Raw genomic sequence first — 26708 nt, forward strand, 5'->3', positions numbered from 1 at the left:
TTTTCTAGATGCTCAACCTGCCTCCCAAACAATGGACTTGCCTATTGACGACCAGATGCTGTTCAATAACTTTTTTTTAAAAAAAATGTTTTATTAACTTTTAACAACCAATCAACATGATAACAAACCCAACAGTGCACGTCGTATAAGTTCCAGCATCATATGCAGTATCACAAAGTGTCCACTGTCTCCACATTAGCCTCCCTCCTAACTCGAGCCTACTCCACTTTACCATCGGCTGGTATTTCATCTAGGGGTACCTCCACTTCTGTACTCCCGGAGGAATCATGTTCACTTAGGAAGGCCTGGGTAGACCCAGCCAGGCCATCAAAGTTTCCGCTACCTCCTCTCCCCCTCTACTGACGACTTTGCTCCATACCACCGTTTCTGCCCATTTGTGGAGGTCATGCCACCAAACATCTACCTTTGGTCTATTGTTTGCTTTCCAACCCATGGCAATTCTGCGCTTCGCCAGTATATAGGCCAAGTCCTTGAGTTTGTGTTTCATTTTGCGCGGTCTGGAAAAAAAACCCTACCTTGCATGCCCACACAGATTCCACATCTAATGTGATCCCTTTCTCAGTTAAACGGTGGGCTTCTTCTCCCCAGAATTTTCCAATTTCCAGGCATGCCCAGAACATATGTATCATCCCTGCGTTTACTTCCCAGCATTTGGGACATGTTAGTATTCCTGCGTTCTTGAATCGAGCAATCCTCTGGGGGGTCATGTATGCCCTGTGCGTAATATATAGCTGGATCTGTTGCAACCTCGCATTCCAGGACACTTTTTTGTGGTATCTCTGAACCCTCACCCACAATCCATCATTCATAGGTTCTCCAGCTTCCTCTTCCCAGTCCCGTCTCAGCTGGGTCACCTCCTTTCCCACCCTGGACATCAACCGTTCATAAATTCGAGAAACCTCATGCCCGCCCCTCTGAGATATCGTAATTTGTGTCTATGGTCGTGTCGGGTTGACCTAGCACTGTTTCTGACCACGTCTCTCTCACCCGCCGCACCAATCTGGTGTAAGTGATATACTGTCCTGAGTGTAGACCCGTTTCTTCTACCAATGTGTTTACATTCCATTACCTTCCCATCTTGCCATACATCTCCCAGCGTTGCAATGCCCATCGGTTCCCAATGCTGACGAATTATCTTCCTCAATTGCTTGTCTACTCCGGTCAATGCCACTAGCAGCCCTTGCAGAGAACGCGGGGTCGGGTTCTCCATGACCTGACAAGCCTTGCTTGTCTTCCATCCCAGTTCTAGCATCCTCTTGCCCCCTTTTAGCTCTGATTTCGGCATCCATATCCATTCTTTAAAAATAAATGGGACACATTCAGACCTCAACAATCCGGACTCCGATGTAAGTCTTCCATTAACCACCTAGCCACATATTGTAGTTGACTGGCCAAATAATGAACCTAAAAGTTGTGCAATTGTATGCCCCCTTGATCATACATGTTCTGCAGCTTCCACAGGGCTATTCTATTCCTGGTATTATGCCACGTGAACCCCCTACACATGCTCTGAAGTTTTACAAAGAATCGCTTGGGTATCGTGTATGGTATGTTCCCAAAAAAATGTAACAACCTAGGTAATACAACCATCTTCAACAGTGCCACCCTCCCTACCATGGCCAAAGGGAGCTTAGCCCAGAATCTCATGCTGTTCGCAATGTCTGTCACTGCCTTCTCCGTGTTGTGTTTATATTCAGCCTCCACTGTGTAGTAAATATCATCTAAAGGTGCTAGTCTCCCAATGTATTTGTAATACTGATAGATTTTCTCGCAGAATCCCTATTTCTGATGTTTGTTAATCTGCTTAGAATCACATGCTGTGCATAGGTCCGACATCCAGTGGTCACTGCGGAGTATTGCATTTTGTTTTTCGTAGTCGAAAAGGGGACGTCGACAAGGCGTGTCTGTAACACTATCCCTATAGTGACGTGCGTTGTACCCACAATCCCTCACGCGTCGAGGTCCCTCAGATTGTTTTTTTCCGCCCAGCTTATGGTCGCCTTACGCGGAGCTCCTAGAGAGACATTCCTAAACAATTACTACGAACCTCGGTCCTTAATATATACTTACTGTTAAAAGATCCCTCCCCTCGACGTTAGCTGTGAAGCTGTTTCTCCGCCGAGCAAGTTTTCGACGGAGGAGAAGAGACGGAGGAGATCCTTCGGCGCTGCCGAACACGTGGCCAGGCCTCGCCGGCCAACATACAGTAGGGAGAGTGGGGGTTTCTAACTTTTACCTTCTTGTCGAGAATGTCTTTCTTTCTCCCCTATCTTTCCCTTGGGGTTGTTATCACCAGTTTTTATTGCCTCAGCTATGGAGAGGACACCTTTTAAGTTTTGCCCACGCTGTAGGGGCAAATACACTTGGAAGGACAAACACAAGCTCTGTAATCGTTGCTTGCCCCTCGATCATAAAGAGGACAGCTGCGTGGCCTGTAAGCTCTTGAAACCAAGAACTCTTAAAGAACGGAAAGTTAAGAGGTGGGCGGACTACGCGATGTCGAAGTCAGTTTCCTCACCTGCCGCCGCTGTTACAGAAAGTGACGAGGAGGGTGATAACTCGACGTCCGTTACGGAAGTCATTAACCCCCAGAAGGAGCGCTCGCGCTCCTCGACGTCCGTCCCCGGCCCCGACGGGCTCGGCTCACGCCCTGCTTATGGGGATGAACACCCCGGCGACAAGGACGCAGACAGACCCCATAGGCCTAAGCACACAACCCACGGCTCTTCTTCGTCCAGGACGAAGGATCCACCAGCGCCGAAGGGGACGCAGGGCACTCCGGCGTCGACCTCAGACCGCAAGGGTCTCAAGCCCCACCCGCAAACGCAGCAGCGACCAGCGATTGGGCTTTTATCTAATACGGGCGCTACCTCAAAAACATCCGACGTAACGCTCCATAGAGCGGCCGTCGAAAAACAACGCGCAACGCAGGTAACGCCAACTCCAGAACCCTCGACTGACGAACTCGTCGTCGAGAGTCTGGCGAGAATTGTTTCCGAGGACAAACGTAAGCGGACGACGAAACAGACGTCGAATACCGCACCCAAGGATATAGAAACGCCGAAAAAGCACAAGAGTAGCCAGGAACTGCCCCATCCATCTAAAGGCACTTCTGAACTACCGGAGGGCTTTTCTGAGGGCGACGGAAACCTTTCATCGACGTTGTGGGAGCGTTCGAAGCGTTTTGAAGGTGAAAACACTGATTTCCCCCCTCTAGACTATTCAGGGGTTCCCCATGAGACCCTGGAAAGACTCCATTCTTGTATGGAAAAGATGGAGAGGTTTTTGGGTAGCCAAAACCCACCCACACCCAAAAGACCAAGAGAATGGACCCAGGATGACCCTAGGGTCAAGATTCCTAGGCTGTTTCCCCCTTCTACAGATGCATATGACCTCACTGAAGAGGAGCAATACCTCCAGGAAGATGAGGAGTGTTTAGGTGCAGAGGAAGAACTTGAGGAGGAGAGGTTTGAGGAAGACCCTTACACTAGCGCAGGAACTTTTGAAGAAGATACAGCTACCTCACAGCCCTGGCACTCCCCATCAGCGCAGCCTTGGCAATCCCCATCAGTGCACTCAGACCCTGATGTCTTTCATCCTTCTCCTCCCAAGGACTCACCTATTGGGAACACCTCCCCCATAGATGACCAGCCTTCACTTAATGCACTATTGCGCAAGGCAGCAGCGCATTTTGAAATAGACACAGGGGAGACCCTTCCGGACATAGACTTTGTAGAAAAGGTTATTAAAGAAAAAGCCCCGGTCAGCCAGTCCATTCCGCTCCTGGCTTCTATAAAGAGAAGAATAACTCCTTCCCTTTCCAATCCGGCCTTAGTCAGAGGGGTCAACCCTCGGATAGAAAAGCTCTTCAGCCCTTCGTCTTCTGACCCTTTGTACATCAGGGGACATTCTATTCCGGACTCTCTGGTAGTGACTAACACAAGAAAGAGAGCGGGGGTACCACTATCTACTAGTGAGGCACCACCTGACAAAGAGGGCAAGAAGCTCTATGCACTTGGGAAGAGAATCACGACATCCGCCGCCTTCTCAACCAGGATCGCAAATAACAATTCCCTACTAGCTAGCTACGCAGATGCACAGTGGAGCAAGCTGCGCAGCGAAGCAGAGGACGCACCAGAACCCCTGCGTTCACGCCTGTTGGCTACTATATCAGAGGGAACTCTTGTAAACCAGGGCATCGTAAAGAACTCCTTAGATGCCTCAGAGACAGCTGGCCGCTCCCTGGTTCAGGGAATACTTCTCAAATGCCATGTCTGGCTGCGCAATTCGGGATTTAAGCCAGAAACTCAGGCTTCCCTAATAAATAAGCCCATAGAGCAAACACATATGTTTGGGAAAGCAGTTGATGAGGCCCTAGAACATGCGAAGAAGGAGTTTGATACCATCAAGACTCTTGACCAAATTTCTAGGCCACCTAACAGACGCAGCTATGGCAGTAGACGCTCCTTTCGTGGCCAACACCAGCAGCAAAGCCAACAACAATTTTACTCTGCTACCAACTGGCCCTCTAACCAAAGCACCCAGTTCAGTCAAAGAGGCCAATGTCGTGGCAAAGGAAGAGGGCGCGGCTCCAGTCCAAAAGGCCCCACGCCCAATACCAACAAATGACCCAAAGATTCGGGTCCCCTCCCATGCATCACCGGTCGGGGGCCGGCTAACATCGTTCCTTTCAGCATGGGAGGGAATAACGTCAGACCGCTGGGTATTATCCACCATAGCCCACGGATACTGCATCGAATTCAACGGTTCCCCGAAATACAGACCCCCACGGAACCGACGCATGACACCGGAACACCTCACTATTCTTCTTCAAGAAGTAGAAGAGCTACTGAAAAAAGAAGCCATAGAGGCTGTCCCCTTATCTCAGGTAACAGAAGGTATTTATTCAGTGTACTTCCTTGTACCCAAAAAGGACTTAACCATGCGCCCTGTATTAGATCTGCGCCCAGCGAACAACTTTGTCAAACCCCAAAAGTTTTGTATGGTGACCTTGCAGGAAGTAATACCACTGTTATCACAGGGGGATTACATGACAACACTAGACATGAAAGATGCATACTTTCATATTTTAATGTTGCCAGCGCACAGAAAATACCTCAGGTTCAAGATAGAGAACAAACACTATCAGTTCAGAGTACTACCCTTCGGGATAGCATCTGCACCAAGGGTATTTACGAAAGTACTGGCAGTGGCAGCGGCCCACCTGCGCAGATTATCCATCCCGGTTTACCCGTACCTCGATGACTGGCTCATAACAGGGGATTCTTACGAAACATGCTTCTCCAATATCCAAAGGACTGTAGACCTTTTGTCCCAACTGGGCTTCTCCATCAACGAAAAGAAGTCCAGCTTAGACCCCAGCCAAATCAAACAATTCCTAGGGGCTCTAATTCGAACAAAGGACGGCCTCGTCTTCCCCTCCAACGAGAGGGTCCAAAACATGCTGTTTCAGATCCCCCAATATGTGGCAGGTCGAGAGGTGACGGTACGCAAAGCAATGCGCTTGCTAGGGATGATGGCGTCATGTATTTATTTGGTACCTCACGCGCGCCTGCGCATGCGCCCAATGCAAGAGTGGCTCTACAGCCAGTGGTGTCAGGCCAGCGGACAATGGGACGATGTGGTGGTGGTCTCGCAGGCCTTGGTTCTCTCGCTACGGTGGTGGACAAAGGAAAACCTGTTATTAGGGAAAACTTTTGCCACACCCGCAGTGGAAGCCACTCTAACCACAGACGCATCCCTTACAGGATGGGGGGCTCACCTATCCCATCAGACTGCTCACGGAGTGTGGACTCCGAGCTTAGCATCCAAGCATATAAACCTGCTGGAACTATTAGCAGTGTTCAAAGCACTGAAAGCCTTTCAGGAACACTTACAAGGAAAGACAGTGATGGTCCTCACAGACAGCACCACAGCCATGCACTATCTCAACAAGCAAGGGGGCACTCACTCTCCAGGACTGTCCAAGCTGTCCCATAATATATGGAAGTGGGCTCTCAAACACAACATGTTCCTACTATCACAACATGTACCAGGGGAACTCAATCTGCTAGCAGACAAACTCAGCAGAGACTTCCCCCTACCCAAAGAGTACGAATGGCATTTACACGAAAACATCGTCTTAGACGTCTTCACGCAATGGGGTTTCCCGGAAATAGACCTGTTCGCAACCCTGGATAACTCACAATGCCAAAGTTACGCCTCCAGGTACCCCCAGAACCAGTCCAAGGGGAACGGTCTGTTGATTCAATGGTCAGGGAAATTTGTTTACGCCTTTCCCCCGACTCCCCTCCTCAACAAAGTGGTGCACAAGATGCACCAAGAGCAGGTTACCATGATTCTAGTAGCCCCAATGTGGGCCCGGCAGCCATGGTTCGCTCACTTGATGGAGATGTCCCTATCCCCCCCAATGAAACTTCCCTGCCCGTACAACATGCTGTCACAAGACAAGGGCAGGACACTGCATCCATGCCCTCAGACCATGAACTTAGCAGCCTGGCTCCTGAGATCATAGAATTTGGACATTTACATCTCCCTCAGAGATGTATGGACATCCTCAGGGAAGCCAGAAAACCTAATACTCGCCACTGCTATTCTAGCAAGTGGAAAAGATTTGTCACCTGGTGTAGAAGTAAGAACATCAACCCGGTTGACTGCTCTGCCACTAACATTATTCTGTACTTGACCCATTTACTGGATTCAGGTCTAGTGTTTAATTCCATTAAAGTCCACCTAGCGGCACTTTCTGCATACACCACTTCCCAATTTAGTGTTGTGGTGGAAGATACCAGTTATCAAGGCCTTTATGGAAGGGGTAAAGAGAATACACCCCCCGATAGCTAACCCAGCTCCCGGATGGGACTTAAACGTGGTACTTTCTAGACTCATGGGCACTCCTTTCGAACCCATGCACAAGGCAACTCTAAAATACCTCACTCTTAAGACTGCTTTCCTAATAGCTATCACCTCCATTAGGAGAGTAAGTGAACTACAGGCTCTTTCTGTACTAGACCCCTTCGTATCTGTTCACAAGGATAAGGTGGTTCTTCGCACACACCCAAGGTTTGCACCAAAATTCATCTCGAAATTTCATGTAAACCAATCTATAGAACTACCAACGTTCTTTCAAAACCCTTCCAGCTTGGGAGAAAAAAGTCTGCATACACTAGATGTACACAGAGCTGTCATGTTCTACATGGAAAGAACCAGATCACTGAGAAAGACTAATCAGTTCTTTGTCTCGGTGGCCGCAGGAAGAGAAGGAGATGCAGTCTCTAAGTCCACTATATATTTAGATGGATTGTACAATGCATCACTCTCTGTTACACTCTTGCTAAGAGAGAACTACCCTTCAAGCCAAGAGCACATTCCACTCGAGGCACTGGGGCTTCCAGAGCATTCATTGCAAATGTTCCCCTTGAGTCCATCTGCAAAGCGGCTACCTGGAGTTCTGTGCACACCTTTACAAAACACTACTGTCTAGATGCACACTCTAGATCTGACTCCCAGGTGGGACAGACAGTATTAAGACATCTTTTCTCTACTGTTCCTTCTCATAACCCACCGCCAACTCCGGGTACTGCTCGCTAGTCTATGCACAGCATGTGATTCTAAGCAGATTAACAAACATCAGAAGACAATGCATTACTTACCGTAAAAGCATTTCTGATGGTTGTATCTGCTTAGATTCACATGCGCCCACCCTTCCTCCCCGCTTGGATGGAAGGAACATAGACATCCTTTTCTATATTTCTCTCTTTTCTGTACTCTCACGTCTAGAAAGCTCCCTCAGGGCAAAAAAATACAAACAGAGGGACCTCGACGCGTGATGGATTGTGGGTACAACGCACGTCACTATAGGGATAGTGTTACAGACACGCCTTGTCGACGTGCCCTTTTCGACTACGAAAAACAAAATGCAATACTCCGCAGTGACCACTGGATGTCGGACCTATGCACAGCATGTGAATCTAAGCAGATACAACCATCAGAAATGCTTTTACGGTAAGTAATGCATTGTCATATCTCCCCAAGGGGAAAATACACGATTTTTTAGGATTAACTGTAATGCCAGAGAGCAGTGCATATCCCTCCATTACTTCTAAAATATATTGCAGGTTTTCCCCAGGATACTTCAAGTATAGCAGCATTTCTCCAGCATGGGGTCTGGCATGGATTCACATTCTCATGAATATTCCTGTCGTCAGGCTGGGAATCCTCGGTAAAGAAAAGATCTGTTTGTTTTGTTTCTGAACTGTCTTTCTACTAATAACCAATCGCTGGTCTCTGGGTCATACTGCCCCCAGCCAATGACTGCCCTCTACCTAAGCCCCTCCTCTGGCAGCCATCTTCAGATTTTTACTGCACGTTCAAGTGTTGGGAGTTCTCGTGCTATATCTCTCGAGATTTTACTGTGTTTTGCTTTTTTCCTAAGAGTTTACTCTTATTTTTTCGGTCAATTCGAGCCTCAAGCTCCACCGATTCTTCTTCCGATCAACGGGGACCTGTTTCGGAATTTTCCTATGCCCCCCAAGGGCGAATTTTAGTCGAGTTTCTCTTCTTGGAAGATTCCGGAAGATCTTTGATGCCTACCCCGCGTGGACATGGCCCAGGGCTAGGAGACATGACGCCTGTTGGATCCAAGCTGGTTAGGATCTGCCCTATATGTGGATTACAGAATGTCTTTAAGGAGGATCAGCACTCCCGGTGCCTCTAATACCTTCACAACGACAAGTCCCACATGGAAGAGGACTGCACGTTCTGTAAGAACATGTCCGTCCGGACATTGAAGGACCGTCAGACTCGACTTACTAACTGGCTTGAGGGGAAGAGCCCAGCAACAGGTGAGAAGAAGTTGTTCAAGTGGTCTTTTAAGACCTTTGAGGGCTCTCCGGTGACGGGGGCCCAACAAAAGGCAAAGCACTGCGAGTCCGTGGGCACCGGGAGCGCCGTTGGTTGGGGCTTCTCGGCTGCCAGGCAGGGCGCGATGTCCCCGACACCATCAACCACGAGCCAACGCTCTGGGAGCGCCTTGGGAAGAGGTGAAGATAGGTCAAAGTGGTCATACAGCGGTCTTGTAAAATCCTCTGTACCATCGAAAGTCTTTGACCGGCAGATGATTGCGAAAGCTAAGGGAAGTGAATCCTGCATACTGAAAATTAATACATGAACGGTATATCGGAAAAATCAGCGAGAGTGAACCTGGCAGAGGGAAACTGACAATGAGGGGCAAAGTCTGAAAACCTGTTTAAAAAGACTTTAATATTTGTGAAAGCAAGAAGTATTGCAAGACCAGGGGGAGGGAAGTGTCCCCTTTGTCATTTGGGATCATAGGGAGATCCGGGGATGGAAAGCTATCACCCAGGGTTCACTGAGAAGGGAACTATCTTGTGAATTCGTTGAATACAATTTCTGAGGGAGTCTGTGCTCAGAAGAGGTGGACCCAGAGGGCAAGTCGTCACCCAAAGTGTTCTTAGAACAGAACTTTTGTGTGTGTTTATTGAGAGCATCAGGCCTCGAAGGCCAGAGATTTTTATGGAAAACAGAAAACTATCAAAGAATCTGCTAGCTGAGATTTGAAAGTAATGTGTAAAAAGTGTATCTTTTTAAACTAAATTGCACAATTTTAACTAAAAAAAATGTATTACATAAAAAAAAATAAGAAGAATCTGGTAGCTGATACAGATCTGTTGGCTCGTGCTGGGAAGGCTCGAGTGTGTAATGTGCTCCTAAGTCCCACCTTGTCCCATGCTAAAAATGTGGGGAACGGAGACCTCAAGGCAATCACATCCTGATTTACTATTTTAACACTGTTTCCTTTATTTGAATACCCTATACCACACTCTTTTTGTAATGAGTTGTTAGGAATTGGCAATCGTTTTAATTTATTTAGTGTAGGCTTTTTACTTTGACAAGACACCACAAGGACTGACTTATTTTTCATTTGATGGTCGACGCTTGCTCCCATCTTAGATTTAGGTTAGGCGTTTTTCCATCCTGCACAGTTTAATAAACACCCTTGAACTGTCATCACTTGTGTCTGTCTTTACTGTTGTCATCGTGAGTTCCTTACAGTGGGAGAAACTTCCATCAAAAAGAACATTACTCAAAGGTAAGTAATTTGTTAGTCTTCAGGTTCAAAGTTCAAAATCCCATACACTATCTTAAATCCCTTTAGTATTATTGATATATTGTCCCACTAACTTTATTTTCCACCTTATGTATAGGATTAGGCTATGTGAAAGCAATGTATGCCTCCCTAACCTAGAGCAGGTGCCTTCTGTGATGGAAGCAGCCTATGTCAGTGCTATTATGTTAGCTTGTTCACAGCGCCAGTGTGAGTCAAATGATTATGCGATTGTTTTTGATACAGTGTTAAAAAAATTGCTACCCATGAACTACAGTTAATGAACTTTGAGCAGTAAGTTTGGAAAGTTGACCTAATTTTTTACATTGGTCATGGTATTGTTAATGTTTTTAGCTCATTTATTTTCATATTATTTTTCAGCTGAAATTTATGTGGGGAAACCTTACTTTGCTATCATCTGCCAACAAGGACGTGTCTGTTCCTTCCCTACTTCCTGGTGAGATTGGGATTCTGTCTGTTGAATTTATTGCTCCCGCTTTGGAGGGGACTTACACATCCCATTGGCGCTTGGCACACAGCGGTGAGCAGTTCGGGCCTAGGGTGTGGTGCAGCATCATCGTTGACCCCTTTCCATGCGTTGATGGCTTGGAAACCAGTGACAAGACTTTGTTTAGTTCCACTAAGATGTCAATACCTCATTGCAAACCAGAACAAGAGGCAAGTACTAATGTCTTTTTTAAAAGCAGATATTCCCTCACACTTCTCCCCTCGGTCTTCTGTCTTGCATGATGCTTTGTGAAAGAAGATATACTTCTAAATATTTTTCTTACCTGTATCCTGACAAACTAAAGTGCTTTTACTGGAGAAGAACGATTGTTTTTACTTACCTGAACTAACCTGCACTGCGAGCTGTGAAGGGGCTCTTGCAGGTGCTCGAACGCTGCTTGGAGGAGGCGGGGCTTACACTCATTTCGTGACCCATCACGTGATTCATCACAGCGTTAAAGCACACTGCCATCCACCCTTGCGGTGTTAAGCCCGGAGGTGACAAGCCTGCTGGCTGTTGTGCGGCTGTTAGGCGCTGGTGGCGGCTCACCCGCTCGGGAGACTGCAGAGGTATTCCCTCTTTGATCCCTTCTGGGCAGCTTGCCTTTATTAAGCGCCTTGAGCAATTGCACTGCGCAGGATATTTAAACAGTCTTCTGGCTTTTTGTAACTATCATGGTAGCTCGCAAATTCACGCTGAAAACCGGCATGCCCGAAAATATGGTGGGTCATGTGAGCACAGTGGCCGGTTTATCATTAAAACAGTAAATTTTACCATTTGCAACTTCCATTGGTTCCAAGCATCAACGTTCAAAATCCCTCACATCTGGGGTAGATTGTCATCGGCGGTATGCACCCCTCCCAGGTGAGGCATTGATTGTTGCGTCTCAAGAAGCCCCAATTGTTCCCCCAGCCATGACCAACGGTGGGAAACAAGATTCGCCACCTGCCGTGGCTGAAATCCTTTCTAAGGCCATCGAATCTAATAGGCCAGTTCGACCAAAAATTCTCCATCCCACCCCAGGTGTCGAGACAAGCCACATCAATCTCGACAGATGCGCAAGTAATTATTCCATTGCGGAAGTTACTGACATAACTTTAGAAGCCGCCTGTCTTGCAGGCGAACTACAGGCTGATGCTCACATGAAACTAACCAGCCCCGACCTGGTTAACTTAGCTACTGATATCATTACCATTACCAGTAGCAAACCACAAGGCACACTAACCACAGCGCTGCCCATGAAACCTGTGCTGTGCTCAGTGGCCGCCCAAGTGCAACTACGCCAAGCTCACAAGCAACTCTGCATAACGGGTGAGGTCGATGATGATGCCTTAGAGTTCATAGATTTGTCTAACAACTCCTCTTGTCCCACATCTGACGTACTATATATATGTTCAAATACAGGGGATCTAATACAGTTGCAGGAAGAGCTCTCACATAATATTACTATTATTCCTGCTAAAAACCTTCTTTCACCACAATCCACTCCTATCAATTCCTCAGTTACCTTGAACAAATCCCATATTGATATTGTAAATGAATCACCATCCTTCATAGCCCCTACTCCTCGTCATTCAAGATTCAGAGAAGACGGCAAGATATCAGAATTCTTTATAGATACAGCCCAGGCCAAGCGCTTCTCATTTCCAGAGGCCCCAGCTCTGAATAACACCTTGAGTGCAATGAACACTGCCTTATTGACTATTGCAAAATTGTATGAGGTCCTAGACAATAAGGTTACTCGCCAATCAATGCTCATAGAGCAATATTTCAATAAGGATCATCAAGATAATTCTATACATAATGCATCAATAAATCCTATCAATGTAATGGCCGTAGATCCTGTTGATCTGATCCAGGCGAACAAGTGTCTTCAACCTGTACAAACATTAGTGGTTGAGAAAGACAAGTCCAATACTTTAGTAGACACTACTAATGCCTGTCATTCTCCACCTCTCCAGAAAAACTCTGCAAACATTTTTGAATTATTTGCACCAATCCCTTATCCAAATCCTCTACCTCTCGTCGCTCGAGAAAAGATTGGAAAAGAATGAAAAGAGCTGTGCAAAAAACAAATTCTTGCATAAAAGTCAATGAGAATTCCCGAAAGTTTATTAAAATTCCATCTCGATTAGAAAAGTCTGTAATGCCACTTATCCCTGAAGCTCCAACCAATGTGATTTCAGCGACATTACCACATCAACCACTTGATGATCTGATAGCCTTAGCAAAGCAGGCAGTCATTCCCACTGTCATGCCTCTATCTATGTTTCAAACTAAATCCGATTCTGGGACGCCCATGCCGCCTGATTTAAGAGTCCTAACAGGCGTCATCCCATCCACGTCAGCAGCCACCGTACCAGATCACAGTGTACATGTTGAATCAGTCATCGCACAATTAAGAGAAGAAATAAGAGCTTCGATTAATGCTTATACTGCGCATTCCTCTTGCCTTCGCAATTAGCTCTTCCAGCACACTTAGATCAATCACAAGGCATGTTGAAGCTAACCATACAGTCACCAAGGAGTCACACTGAGCTACTCCTTATACCAAAGCTTGCTACTGCATCCTTGCCCATTAGCACACAGGCAGAATATGTACAATCTACTGTAGTTGAGCCTGAAAAAACTGCACAAATGCAAGCAACCTCTGTAATAAAGCCTATACCAACTTTAAAACAAGATCTAAGGGAATACATTAAATCTTCACTTGAATCTTGTTTTTCGGAATTGAAGGCCCCTAGTCAGGAACATCTGCAGCTCTTTCCTTGAAAACAAATATAGCTCAACAAAATTGTAAAATATCAAAAAAACAGCCGAATCAGGCGTTGACCCATTCCATGCCTTGTGAAACAAGTATGCAAGAGATAACTGTGAGTCCTCAAAAGGTGTGTTCCATTGGTAAACCGCAATTATATTCATTGAATATGAAATGTCGTGCAGCACCATTTCCAACATATGTTCTTAACAGATCTAGTATATTGACCATCTGTGCTGATATTGTGACTCCTAAAGACCCATCTACCACTGACATAGAGTTTGTCAATCAAGATGACTTGTCGGAAGCTAAAATAAATGTACGTTCAGGTCTGGTGTTTGACATGTTGTGGCAGGCGCAAATGTCATTATTTGACCTGGGATTCATTTTGTCTCAAAATATTAAACCAGCTATTGACAAAATGGAGAGAGTCCAAGTCCCGACGTACCAATAAAAACAGCTTGCCACAACCCAAACTCTAATCCCCTATCATGCTTCCCTAGTCACAGGACCCCAAGTGTATGTGAATCAATCATAACTAACCCTCAAACAAGATGCTGTTAGCTTGCTTTGTTGGAACACCAGAGGTCACACTCACTTTATAAATTCAGCCACAAGTGACTTGCATCGATTTGATATTGTAGCTTTGCAGGAAACATGGCTTATGACTGCTCCAATCTGTGCTTTACATACAATTATTTCTTCATTTGTGGTAAAAGAAAATCCATGGGTCGCCCCTCGGGCGGCTTGCTGCTAGCAGTTAAGCATGATAGTAGTTTTAATATGGTCCAGTATCCCTCCTTATCCCCGTACTTCCAAGTAGTTAAATTAACTCGAGGTATGGCGAGTTTAGCCATTGTTAGCATATATTGGAGTAGGCAGAATATAACGGATGAGATGTTTTTTTATGCACTTGACCCTCCATTTGGATACAATAATTGCTGATGCTAGCATCCTGTGTTCTATTGTTCTCGGTGACCTAAACTTAAATATTTTGCCAATGGTCTATAGCAGGTCCAGGCCCGCAGAACAAATGTGGTGCGCAATTATGAAAGAAAGGGGGTATGTTATGGTAAATAATACTGTGGCTGGTGATGTACCTGCCCGTGTCACTTGGTCATGCAGTTCACGGCAGGCAATTTTAGATTATATCTATATAAACAAGAAATGTTTACCCCAGGTGCAATCTATGGATGTGATTCCCTCATCAGTGAGCGATCACAACAAACTCGTCATGCACTTTGGTTTTCCAGTGGGGCAACAATCATCAAACCAAAACAGCTATCCATACCCTCGTAAAGTGAATAACCGCGGCACCCGCCTATGCTGGAATCCATTGACATTGAATCAGCTTAAACGAGATTTGATTGATTCCCATAGATGGCCATCTTCTAGAGATCCTCAGTGCTACGTCACCATGATGCAAAACTTCAGGAAAGGTGAAGCTAAGGCAAGCCATACGCAGCTTAAAGGATGAGCCAGCCATTAGTAGGCCAACTTTGAAAAGGTCTTTGAAAGCTAGTTATAGACAGTGGCTGAAAGGCCATAAGTGTTTGCGATATCAAGAAGATGGAGAGAATATGTTGAGGCAGTTGCTCACTAAATACACCAGTTGCATCTGGAATTGCCTTAATACAGCCACTCAGACTACAATCTGCGGTGATTACCTCGGCCCTCCCAAGTGAAAAGTGGTCTGAACACTTTAACATCAAAGATCGTTCCCCATTTCAAGATTTCTCATGGGAGTTTCAGAACATAAAATCATCTCACATATTTAGAATAGATCAGGCAGATATATTAAATTGTATCAAAAATCTTAGCCGATCCAGAGCTGTTGGCCCTGACGGCCTCCATAATGGCATGCTCAAAGAACACCGTTCTGAATGAGGGCATCTATTCTCCATGAGATTTTTCAGCACATTTTTTATGTTGGCGAAATCCCTAAATCATGGAAGCGCTCTATCATTTTGCTAATCTTTAAAAAGGGCGATAGGGCCGATCCTACAGCCTATTGTCCCATCGCCCTTCTTGATTGCCTGGGGAAAATCTTTGCCCGCTTATTTTTAAGACAGTTCAATCTTTGGCTTGATTCGAGTAATTCGCAAGATCCATTTCAAACAGGGTTTTTACCTGGCGTAGGCACCACCATCAATGTAATCACTATAAATTCTGTCATCCAACAGGCGCGTCAACAATGCCAGATGTTGTACATGGCTTTCGTTTGTTAGGCAGAAACCTGTGCAGTTCCCTATGGGACCACTGCAAAAGATTTAAGACTACAGGTGTTTGGCAGTAAACCCACTTGGTAGCAGTCTGTACCACACAGATTCACTTGGTAGCTGTGGCTGAGCAGTCAGACTTCCCTCAAGAAGAGTTAGGCAGTATACAGAGTATTCACAATAGGTGAAAAGAACACAGTAGAACAAGCAAACACTGACCAGAGCTTGGTGTAAAAGAGATATAATTATTTATTTAAAACCACATCTAATAAAACACACAGGCACTAATATTAAGCAGTTCAAAAACACGGTCACTAAAAGATATACACTCCCTTAAAAGAATATTAGACAAGTCTTAAGTAAAGCCCCACTTATTTTCAGACAGCGGTGAGCGCTTAACACAGATGGCACTCTAATAATTCGTTTTAAAAAGGGAGAGAAAAGCAGAGTATACATTGAAACAGATCCCAACACTTTCACAAGAACACAACAAGAGAGGAAGGCAGAGTCAAACCTTGAAGTTAGAGTTCAGAAGGCCGGATCCACTTTAAGAGGATCAGAACGAAATGTGTCCAAGGTCACACGGTTGAAAAGTGCACAAAAGTCTCAAAGGTTCTGAAAGAGTTGGACCAAAAGAAAGGGACCAGTTAGATGGTCAAGGCGGCCAGCCCAGTCCAGAAGGTTAAGGGATTATTATTACTTTGTTGCAATCTTTAGAAAGGGTGGCCTGGCGGACACGGTACCTTTAAAGTGGTGAGAATACTCCAGCGGGGGCAGTTGTTCCTGGCAGCGGATGCAAGTTGGTGCTTCATCCGGGGGAAGAGAGGATCTCGTTGGGGAGGAAGACAGGAGTCCGTTGCACTGCCAGGGAAGAAACCAGCCGTGGAGTTCTCAGTTAAAAGGAGCGGTCCTTTAGTTCGCAGTCCAGTGGTCAGTGGCTATCGGGTTGCCGGGTTGCTTGGCAAGGGCAATTCGACCACAAGACGTCCTGGGATGCGAGAAAAAGAAGGTAAACTAGTTGTGCCCACCAGTCAGAGGAAGAAGACTCTCCAGCTGGGAGATCTTCTCTGTCGTCGGGAAGTGGTGAGTCGGTTCCGCAGGGCTCCACCGGTGGTGTCGTCGTAGCAGATCGGCTCCTCCCTCGTCGGATTCTCAGGTCCTGTGGCGACTTCTGAAGTTCCAGTCCCCAAAGCCCTGCTTTTATGCAGCACACCCCCATTCACTCAGCCTAGCTGTCAATCAAACATGCTAAGTGGTGAGCCGGCCGGCTCACCACTTGGGCCAGTCACACAAGAGTGCGACTTGAGTTACCAAGGTAACTCAGTCCAGGGTGCCTAAACCCCCTCCCACACCCCCTGTGGTACCCAGACAGAGTGGCACCACTTTTGGAGGCTTCTGTGGAGAAGCCCACCAAAAGTGGAAAAAAGGGCTCGACTTGGGTTGGAGTCACAGAAGAGAACACAAACGCCATTTTAGAATAGAGTCCTGGCAAAAAATACCAACCGTCGAATTAATATTAAATAAATAAACCGGCGGTATGTTTGAGGCTATGAGAATTAAATAATTAAAGTTGGTAGCCTCGAACAATGGGAAAATCCCATAGGGACATATTTGCGGTCGAATATAAAAAGTAGTATCCACTGCCACCAGCCAAAACTCGATCAGGGGGGACGGAGACGTGCCCCCTCGACTAACAGACCCCGGGGCAATTGAATTGCCCTGAACAGTACGTCCACAATATGATGGTTTGTACTGGTTTCTGTTAATAATTTGGGACTAGTAAAGCCAATGGTGACTTTACATGCCCTGGGAGACAGTAGTCAGTCCCAGGGTATGGAGTCTATGGAGGGGTGTCACTATGACACCCCTGTGTCACTGCACGGAGGGTGCTGTGTAACACACATAGTAAAAACACATGAGACCCTATGGAGTAAAGGACCCCATAGCCCATAAAACACATTAACAGTCAAAGGAACACCATAAATCATGTCCAAGAGTGGGAAAAAGAGTCTCACTCTTGGCAGGAGAGGAAAAAACAAACTCCAGACTCACTAGGTTAGGAAATTCAGCCTAAACAGAGAATTCTCCCTAACATCGTTGACTTCCGCATGGCGTTTGACGCAATTCCGCGTGAGCTAATATTAAAAAAAACGTATGGATAAAGGCTGTCCTTGGTTTATCCTGAAGTGGATTATTCAGTTGCATACGGGCACCTCTATACAGGTTAGATTGAATGGTGAAGGTTTGTCGGACCCAATAGAGACTGCTCGAGGGCTCAAACAGGGCTGTATCTTGGCGTCAGCGATATTTAATTTCTGTATTTCTGATGTAACGCAAGTCTTTGCCTCACTCACCACAGATTCTCCAAAACGTAATGACATCCAAATTAGGCATTTGTTGTATGCCGATGATATGGTCTTACTTTCGAAGACTGCGAATGGCCTCCGTGTCTTATTGAGTGTCTTGGATCGATATACTTCTAGAGAACCGCATAACTGTTAATATATAGCGAAAACCAAGGTTATCCAATTCGGCACCAGAAAACAACGATGTGATAATCATGAATGGCCCTTACAATGTACAACATTGGAAACTGTACCTTCCTACATATATCTAGGCACATTTGTTACAAACAACATGAATCCTAATGCTCATGATTATCATGTAAAACAAAAGATTATAACAGCAGTATCCCAAGCCCGCCTGATCAAAGCCAAATATTGCAAGTTCTCCTTGGTACCGACAGTTGTTTATTATAAACAAAAGTTTGTTCCAGTAATAACTTATGGTGTTGAGGCTTCCTTGAAAAAAACCTATATTTACTGGACTGCAATAGAGAGACGTTATTGGAAACAAATCTTGCCTTTACCACCTTCCTATCCTATGTGTATCGTGAGACACGAATTAGGCCTGGTGTCTTTGTATGCCATTTGTAAATGGAAAATTTGTTCACTTTACAGGAAATGTGTCATGGCAGATAAGAAATCGGGCTTAATCAAAGTAATTGCAAAGTATCTCTTACATTCAATGGATGCATTTCCCCTCGGTTGGAGGCAAAAAGCACAAGAGGTCATTAGTGAAACAGGGCTTACAACAACACTATTAATAGAGAATCCGAACCGAGCAAAAATAAGATAATGGGAGTATGATTGGATACAGACGCGAAGCGCGTGTACCCAATATCAGGTCTTTGTAGATATTGCATTTAATCTGAAACGCTACGGCACAGTTGAGTTACTTGGCCCTTTTTCCCAGCACACGCCTGCGGGATGACTTCCTACGCTATCGATTGAATCTTTGGCCTACAAATGAATTACTTTATAAACATAAATTAATATCTGAGAATGAGTGTATCTGTCGCTTTTGTAAGGTATCTTCAGAAACTTTGAAACATCTATGCTCCGTCTGTCCTGCTTTACCTATGCAAAGAATCAAGTATATAAAACCTTTGTTGATGGATCACGTAATACTTGCTAGTGACAGATTATGGGACTTGTTGTTTCATACTAACAGCCAATCATTGAGATATGCTATATTGAATTTCTTGTACAGTCTAAAACTGACAGATATCTATCGACCCAGAGCAAATTATGATCACATGTCTCTCTCATCTGTGATTACCCTCGGAACAAGGCTGGATATCTCATTGCTTATTGTTATTATTGTCTAAAAGTGGAGTTGCTGCTGCTTTATTCTGCTGGTTTGACTTGATCAAATTGAATTGTCAAAAATACCTCATTGTTCGTCATTTTAGGATTGTTTGAACCATCTCAATGAATTTTTAACATGTTATGTAATTGTATTTGTTGAAAAATCAAGTTTACTTGATTAAAACAACTTTCTAATAAAAAATAAAAAAATATTTTTCTTACTTCATCTACTTACTCTACCTTCACCCAGTCTACCTCTACCTCCACCTCACAATTCTTTGCCGTACATCCTTCACTCTGCCTTTTAATTTCCTCTCAACCCTTTCCTTTATGACCCTCAATCTGCATTGCCTTTCCTCCTTGTTCTGCTATGTCCTACTTTGCCCCTCAGTGTCCACACTCTTCAGCCTATCTTGCCGTCCCAAATCCTTTCTCTACATCTTCCCATCCTCGATCACTTTTCATTCCCACGTGCCCTGCCTTTCTCTTCATCGCAGCCTTACTTGGCTGTTGGTCACACTTTGCTTTTCCCGCAGACCCTGTTCAACCCTTGTCTCCTTTCTTCCTTCCCCAATGTGAAACTACATTGCAGGGGTTGAGAATGTTTGAGTGCATTTAGTAGTACATATCTATTATGATTTTAATTTTAGAATCCATTGATTCACCATTAATTATCCAAATATTGTTTATAAATAGGAAGTTTCTGTAGAGTCTGGGACAAATGCACAAAATGGTGAAGCTTATCAACAGCCAGAACTGCCAGCCATCCCATTCAAGATCCGTAGCGTTCATAGAGAGAGTGCGATGTACCTCCCATCGGTTGATCTCCTCACAGCTCAGGTAACATAGATATACAACTAATGTTCTTCAGTGCTCTGTATACTTTAAGTCTACACTTGGAGAGACCATTTGGAAATTTAGAGAAACCATTGATGAGTCATTTGTAATAAACATACAAGGATCAGTTTTAAATGAACTGTGCAGTAGATACAAGCTGCTTAGTCTTGCACAGATGGCGAAAATGTGGAGTAGCCACGTGTATTTAAAAGAAAGCTTGGGCGGCATGGAGCTACATCTGTGCAGTGATGGATTTTTAGCATTTTGTACTAAAGGGGTCCTCCTATTAGAGGTTTCTTTCTGAGACTAACATTAATGACCTAATCAAGACCTTAATTAGTATTTTTCCATCTATAATCTTTTTAAAAACATATTTTCAAATGGATTGTGTCCTCCCACGTATTCCTCATCTTAGATATATCCTTACCTTCAGCTTTGCTGCTTCACAAATAAAATGTCTCCACCAGAGGGCGTTCTGTTTGAGTCACGCGGCTTCGATGTCCCTCGGCGGTATCTGTCGACATCATCCGCTGTATAAATGGCTCGAGCCGCGCCCTTTGGCCTCAGTTCCGTTTTTCAGAGAGCTTTCACTTCATATCAAGAAAACGGTGCTTCAGTTCTCATGAAAATGTATTCGTCATCGAACCCTTCCACACCTAAAACTGGCTTAAAAAAATTTCAGAAATGCGGGAAGAAGATGTCGTTAACAGATCCCCCATCGAAATTACCTCTGGTGCTTGGGTCCTGACCATCGGATAGACTAGTGCGGTTCGTGTCAGTCGATGACCAATAAAGCTATAAAGGAACCGAGAGGTAAACTGGCGGTGGGGGAGGAGTTCTCAAAGTCTTCTTTGAGAAGAAATAAAGGCTCGGCTGAGTCTAGTGAAAGACGTCACAAATCGAAGAAATCAAGGTGAAGATGTAGATCTAGGAAGTAGTCTTCTTCAGAAAAGTCGAAGAAAAGGCGACACCGGTCTCCCTCTCCCTCTTCCTCTTCTTCGATGTCTTCAGAAGAATATGATTCCCTGAATAAGTGGGAGGCCTTTAGAGCTTCAATGTTAAAAATCTTTGAAAATGTGGCCCAGACCTCCTCAAAGAAGTCTAGTGAAGGCCATGTCCCTGCTCATACTAAAAGTGACAGGGAAAGATCTAAGACAAAAAGATCTGATGAAAATCTTCGAGGGGATCCTCTGCGACGCCTCACAAGAAACGCCTACCAGTGCAAAAACTGGAGGCAATACTCGACAAAATGGCGCTGGATACTCATCCGCCATTAAAATCGTCATCGAAGGCTTCCTCGAAGCCTCTTTCGAAGACGTTGGAGTCCAAGGTGTCGACAGGCCACTCAAACACTCTTAAGTAGAGTACTCCATTGACGGTGTCGAGGGTTACTTCGACAGCGTCGATGGCTCCTTCAACATTATCGAAGACTCCTTCGACTGTATCGAAGCCATTACCGATAACTTTGATGCCATCGACGCCCTTGTCAACAATTTTGTTGATTCCTATTACTAAATCGACTTCTGTGTTGAAGGCAAAGTCTATGACACCGGAGAAGATTTTTCATCCGGAAAATAGACAGGATTTTTTCACATTTTTGTCCTCCTTTTATGAGGAAAGATCCTCAGAGGAAGAGGATGTTTCACTGGCTGGTGTAAAATTTGGAACAAGGGAAGTTCCTGAGGAGTTGATTGACCCTCAATCAAAAATGGCAGACTTATGAGTGCCTGCAGACAGCAAGTGGTCTGGATACATCTTCAGAGTAGGAGTTTGAAAAACCTGACCCTGCTGATCATGCAGATGCAGGGTACAGGAGATAAATGAGTAGGGTAACAGAATTTATGGGATGGAACTGAAATTCCCCTACTTACCAAGAAGATGACATGACAGACATCCTTTCGGGGGGACCTCAACAGGACCCCATACTTCCTTTTCACATAGCTTTGCAAAGGAAAGTGATGACTACATGGGAAACCCCTGAGTCCGCTGCTGCAGTTAATAAGAAATTCACATCTAAATACAGGCCCTCTTCTTCAGACCTTGAATATTTAAGGAAACACCCATCACCTGAAAGTCTAGTGGTTCAGGCGGCCATATCTACTAGGAATGCAGCATACCCTACAATTCCCCCAGACAGGGATGATAAAGAAATGGACACATGGTCCTGTAAGATTTTTTTCTTAGGGTAGCATGGCATTGAAATCTACAAATGTAACTTGCACCCTTGCAAGATTCACATACACCCTGTGGGACTGTAAGACAGCGGCAGCTGAGCATATCCCTGATGGTGAGGAACAGGAAAGTTTCCTAGCCATAGTAAAGGATGGAAAGGAGCCTATGGGGGAATGCCTCCAATCAGGTTTGGTCACTGCAAACAGCATCAGCAGGTCCATGGCATCTGGTGTGCTGTGCTACGCAGATTTGTGTGGCTGAGAAAGTCAGGTTTTGCACCGGATGTGCAGGCCAGACTAGCCATTTGATGGCTTGAGGTTGTTCGGCAGCAAAGCGGATGAAAGTTTGGAGAAGCTGCAGACCTCTAAAGTGGGAGCAAAGTCACATAGTGCCGCAATACGACCACCTCAACAGCGCCCCTTCAAAGGCTCATCTTCCTGGAGGGGTCGTCCCTTTTGATTTTATTCCTCTTTTGGAAAAGGTAGGGGACAGGCCAGTCAAAGAGAACAAAGGAAATTTCCTCGGGGGCGAGGAAAAGGTGCTAGATCTGCCCCAGCAGCGGCAACTGTGCCCTCAGCCGCTACTGCAGCTGCCGCAAAGCCACTCTGAGGTTTTGACCCACCAGACCCTGGTGGGAGGCAGAATCTCTCAGAATCTGTAAAAATGGCGTGGCATTACTTCAGATGCTTGGGCACTGGAAACAGTATCCCAAGGTTACTGCCTTCTCTTTCAGAAGAAACCTCAAAATCACCCTCTGGGATACAACTCTGCCAAAATTCCAGACCCGCTCCTGTTGCAGGATATCTTAACCCTGCTAGAGAAAGGTGCAATAGAATATGTACCTGTAGCGGAGAGAAACAAGGGTTGGTACCCCCCCATACTTTCTCATCCCAAAGAAGTATGAAGGATTGAGACCCATCATTGACTTAAGAAACCTGAAGAAGTTCCCCAGGAAGTACAAGTTCAAGATGGTTACCCTGTCTCATTTCCTTCAGGCTCTCCAACTCCAAGACTGGTTGGTATCATTGGACCTTCAGGATGCTTACTTTCATATGCCAATCCATCTCAAGCACAGAAAGTACCTGAGGGTCACGATTGGCAACTCTTACCATCATTTTCGAGTTCTGCCATTCGGGTTGACCTCCGCCTGAGAATTTTCACCAAGCTGATGGCGGTAGTGGCAGTGAGTCTCAGGAGAGGGGGAACCCCTACCTGGACGATTAGTTAATCAGGGCACGTTCCCCAGAACAAGCCCAGGAACATCTAAGCAAGACCTGCCACTTCCTACACAGACTGGGCTTCTCTCTGAATTTCAAGAAGTCAAATATGATACCATCACAGAAACTCCAATTTATCGGAGCAGTCCTGGATACTTTCTCGGGCAAAGCCTCGCCTCCCGAAGAGAGAGCTCACCACATTCTGCAGATGGTAACGAAGTTCCAAAATGCCCAGCATCTGCCTGCCTTCGATTTTCTAAGGTTGCTCTATCTTATGGCATCCTGCATTTTTCTGGTGACAGAGGGCAGATTGAGGATCAGATCCCTAAAGTGGGTCCTCGGGACTCAATGGTCCCAATTTTCAGGGGAAATGTCGGATCTTTTGCAAGTTCCCGCCAGAGTGGCACAGGATCTTCGATGGTGGGCCTGCAACATATCCTCAAGGTAGAATATTTTTGACACCTCACTCACAGGGTGGGGAGCCCACACCAGCGATCTGAGAATCAGCAGTCGCTGGTCTACATCGGAGTCCAAACTACACATCAACCTGTTGGAGCTGAGGGCAATCAGACTAGCGCTGAAAGCCTTTCTGCCCTCTGTACGGGGAAAGAATGCCCTGATGATGGACAACATGGTGGCCATGTACTACCTCAACAATAGAGGTGGTTTAGAGTCACTACCACTGTGCAGAGAGGCAATGCTGCTCTGGTTCTGGGCAATACAGGAAGGAATCTCTCTAATGGCAATTCACCTAGCCGGAGATCAGAACACGGCGGCAGATGCTCTGACCAGGCAGAGCACAGTATCCCATGAATGGGAACTAGCTTAGGAAGTCCTTCAAGAGATCTTTGGGGAACCCCTCAAGTGAATCTGTTTGCTACCGGTGCCAACCGAAAGTGCGAACTATACTGAGCTCTAGGAGACGCGTTTGTGGTGGACTGGGAATTTCCACTCCTGTACGCGTTTTCTCCAGTGCCCGTGATTCCTCAAGTAATCAGAAGGTTAACAAAGTTCCTGAAAACCATGATCCTAATTGCCCTGGATTGGGCCAGGAGAACATGGTACCCGGATCCTCTAGATATGTCTCTCTGCCCTCCAATACGTCTTTCACAAAGAGAGGACCTTCTCTCGCGAGAGGAGGGTCGGGTTCTCCATCCAGAGGTCAAGACACTCAGCCTTCATGCATGGTTTCTGAGAGGCTGAGATACAAGGATTGGGACCTTCCGTATGACGTAATGGAGATTTTGCTTTTGGCCAGAAGGCCAGCAACTAAATCTCTGTACCGGTGTTGTTGGAACAGGTTCAGTAACTGGTGCAGGGATAAGAATGTCGACCCTTTTCAATGTATTATTCCTACAATATTCCTACAATATTGTCTTTTCTTTTACATTTGGCCAATTTGGGGCTCCAAGTTGGCACGATAAAAGGTTATTTGGCTGCGCTATCCATTTTTAAGCGCTCCTAAGAGGAGGAATATTATTTCAGGCTATGTTTTAATTGTACAGTTCTTAAAAGGGCTTACTAATGTGTTTCATCCAATACCCTTTCAAGTACCTGTGTGGGATCTAAATTTAGTGTTCCATTTAAGCCATTGCATTCATGCCCGTTAGGGCTCATTACTCTAAAGACAATACTGCTAGTGGCAATTACTGAGTGAGTTGCAGGCGCTTTCTAGCAAACCTCCTCACTCCATCTTTCACAAAGATAAAGTTGTTCTTAAGGTCAAACCCTCTTTTCTACTGAAAATTGTCTCAGATTTTCACCTGTCACAAAAGATAACATTGCCTGCCTTTTATCCTCCTCCTCACGCAAGTAAGGCGGAAGAAAGATTACACAGATTAGATCCTAAGAGGGCTCTTAGTTTCTATATATTGAGATTAGCTAAATTCTGTCAGTGTGACCAACCTTTTGTGCAGTATACTGGCTGTAAATTAGGGCTGGCAGTGACAAAACAAACATTGTCCAGATGGATAATTTTAGCTATAACTGATTGTTATAGATTGGCTGGGAAAGATCCTCCAGATGGGCTGAGAGCTCATTCAACAGCTCTTAGGTGTCCCGGTACAAGATATTTGTGCATCATCCATGCACACATTTGTAAAGCACTACTCCCTAGATTCAACTTCTCCAGATGGGGGGGGGTCTCTTTGCAAAATCAGTACTTCATACTGTGCATGATTAATATTTCTGGTACTCCCTCCTCCAATTCAGACTGCTTTGGGAGCCTATCTAAGATGAGGAATACGTGTGAGGACACAGTCCATTCGAAGAACAAGTTACTTACCAACTGTAACATTCTTTCGACTGGATGTTCCTCCCATGTATTCTTCATCGACACTCCCAGCCTAACCCGCAGTACAGTTTACGTGTTTCACACTCAAGGTTCCTCTAGAGCTTTTGGTCAAAGGGACACGCCTTATTTTCTAATTATTGACTACAATATACAAAAAAACAGAACTGAAGCCAACGGGCGTGGCTCGAGCCATTTATACAGCGGATGACGTTGACGCTTACCGCCGAGTGACATCGATGCCCCGGTCTCGAGCAGAGCACCCTCTGGTGGAGAATTCTTTTTTCCGAAACAGCAAAGCTGAAGGTAAGGATATATCTAAGATGAGGAATACGTGGGAGGAACATCCAGTCGAAAGAACGTTACAGTTGGTATGTAACTTGTTCTTTTTACACATTAGGGTCTCTGTGATCTGAATTCATTATACCAATATTTTAATAATACATTCCTGACTGGACCTATTAGAACTGTGTTAGAACAGTTATTTAAATTGCTAAAAACAAGGTCTCTGCAAGGAGGGAAAGGGAGATTTGCAAGATTTGGTCTATTTGCCTGTAATATTCTTCCTTTAATTCTGTTTGAGGTGTATCACTGTCCTCTTCCTGAAAGTTGATGAAATTGCCTCACCAGCACGGTTCATGAAGTTTTGTTCTGTGGCATTGACAAGTGTTAGCAATTTTCTTTTAACTTTTTGAATATATTATTGCACAGGGCAATTTAGTTTTAGCAGCTCTACGTAATGGGAATAAGTTATTGGGAATCAAACCCTTAAATCAAATCCATTCTTATCTCCAGCATTTTAGGTGTTCGTAGACATGAATTACTCTAGCGTTTCCCTGCTGCAGGGTTTACTTTTCCCAGTTTTCTCATACTGACCAACAGTAAAATC

The 26708-nt window shown here is 45.2% G+C and overlaps 1 protein-coding gene across 5 annotated transcripts in view; it reads left to right on the top strand.

Moving 5' to 3' along the window:
• Positions 1–26708, top strand: part of NBR1 (NBR1 autophagy cargo receptor) — a 1466631-nt gene that overhangs the window by 647991 nt on the left and 791932 nt on the right. For 3 of the 5 annotated variants that reach the window (XM_069634202.1, XM_069634206.1, XM_069634204.1), the window contains exons 12-13: positions 10550–10850; positions 20004–20143. In XM_069634202.1, coding sequence (XP_069490303.1) covers positions 10550–10850; positions 20004–20143 — 441 coding nt within the window. Of the gene's footprint in view, positions 1–10549; positions 10851–19999; positions 20144–26708 lie in introns of all 5 variants that reach the window. The other 2 variants (XM_069634203.1, XM_069634205.1) reach the window with 2 other exon arrangements.

Source organism: Ambystoma mexicanum, chromosome 13 (assembly GCF_040938575.1).
Source record: "Ambystoma mexicanum isolate Mex_15411 chromosome 13, UKY_AmexF1_1, whole genome shotgun sequence".
Classification (NCBI taxonomy): Eukaryota; Metazoa; Chordata; class Amphibia; order Caudata; family Ambystomatidae; genus Ambystoma; species Ambystoma mexicanum.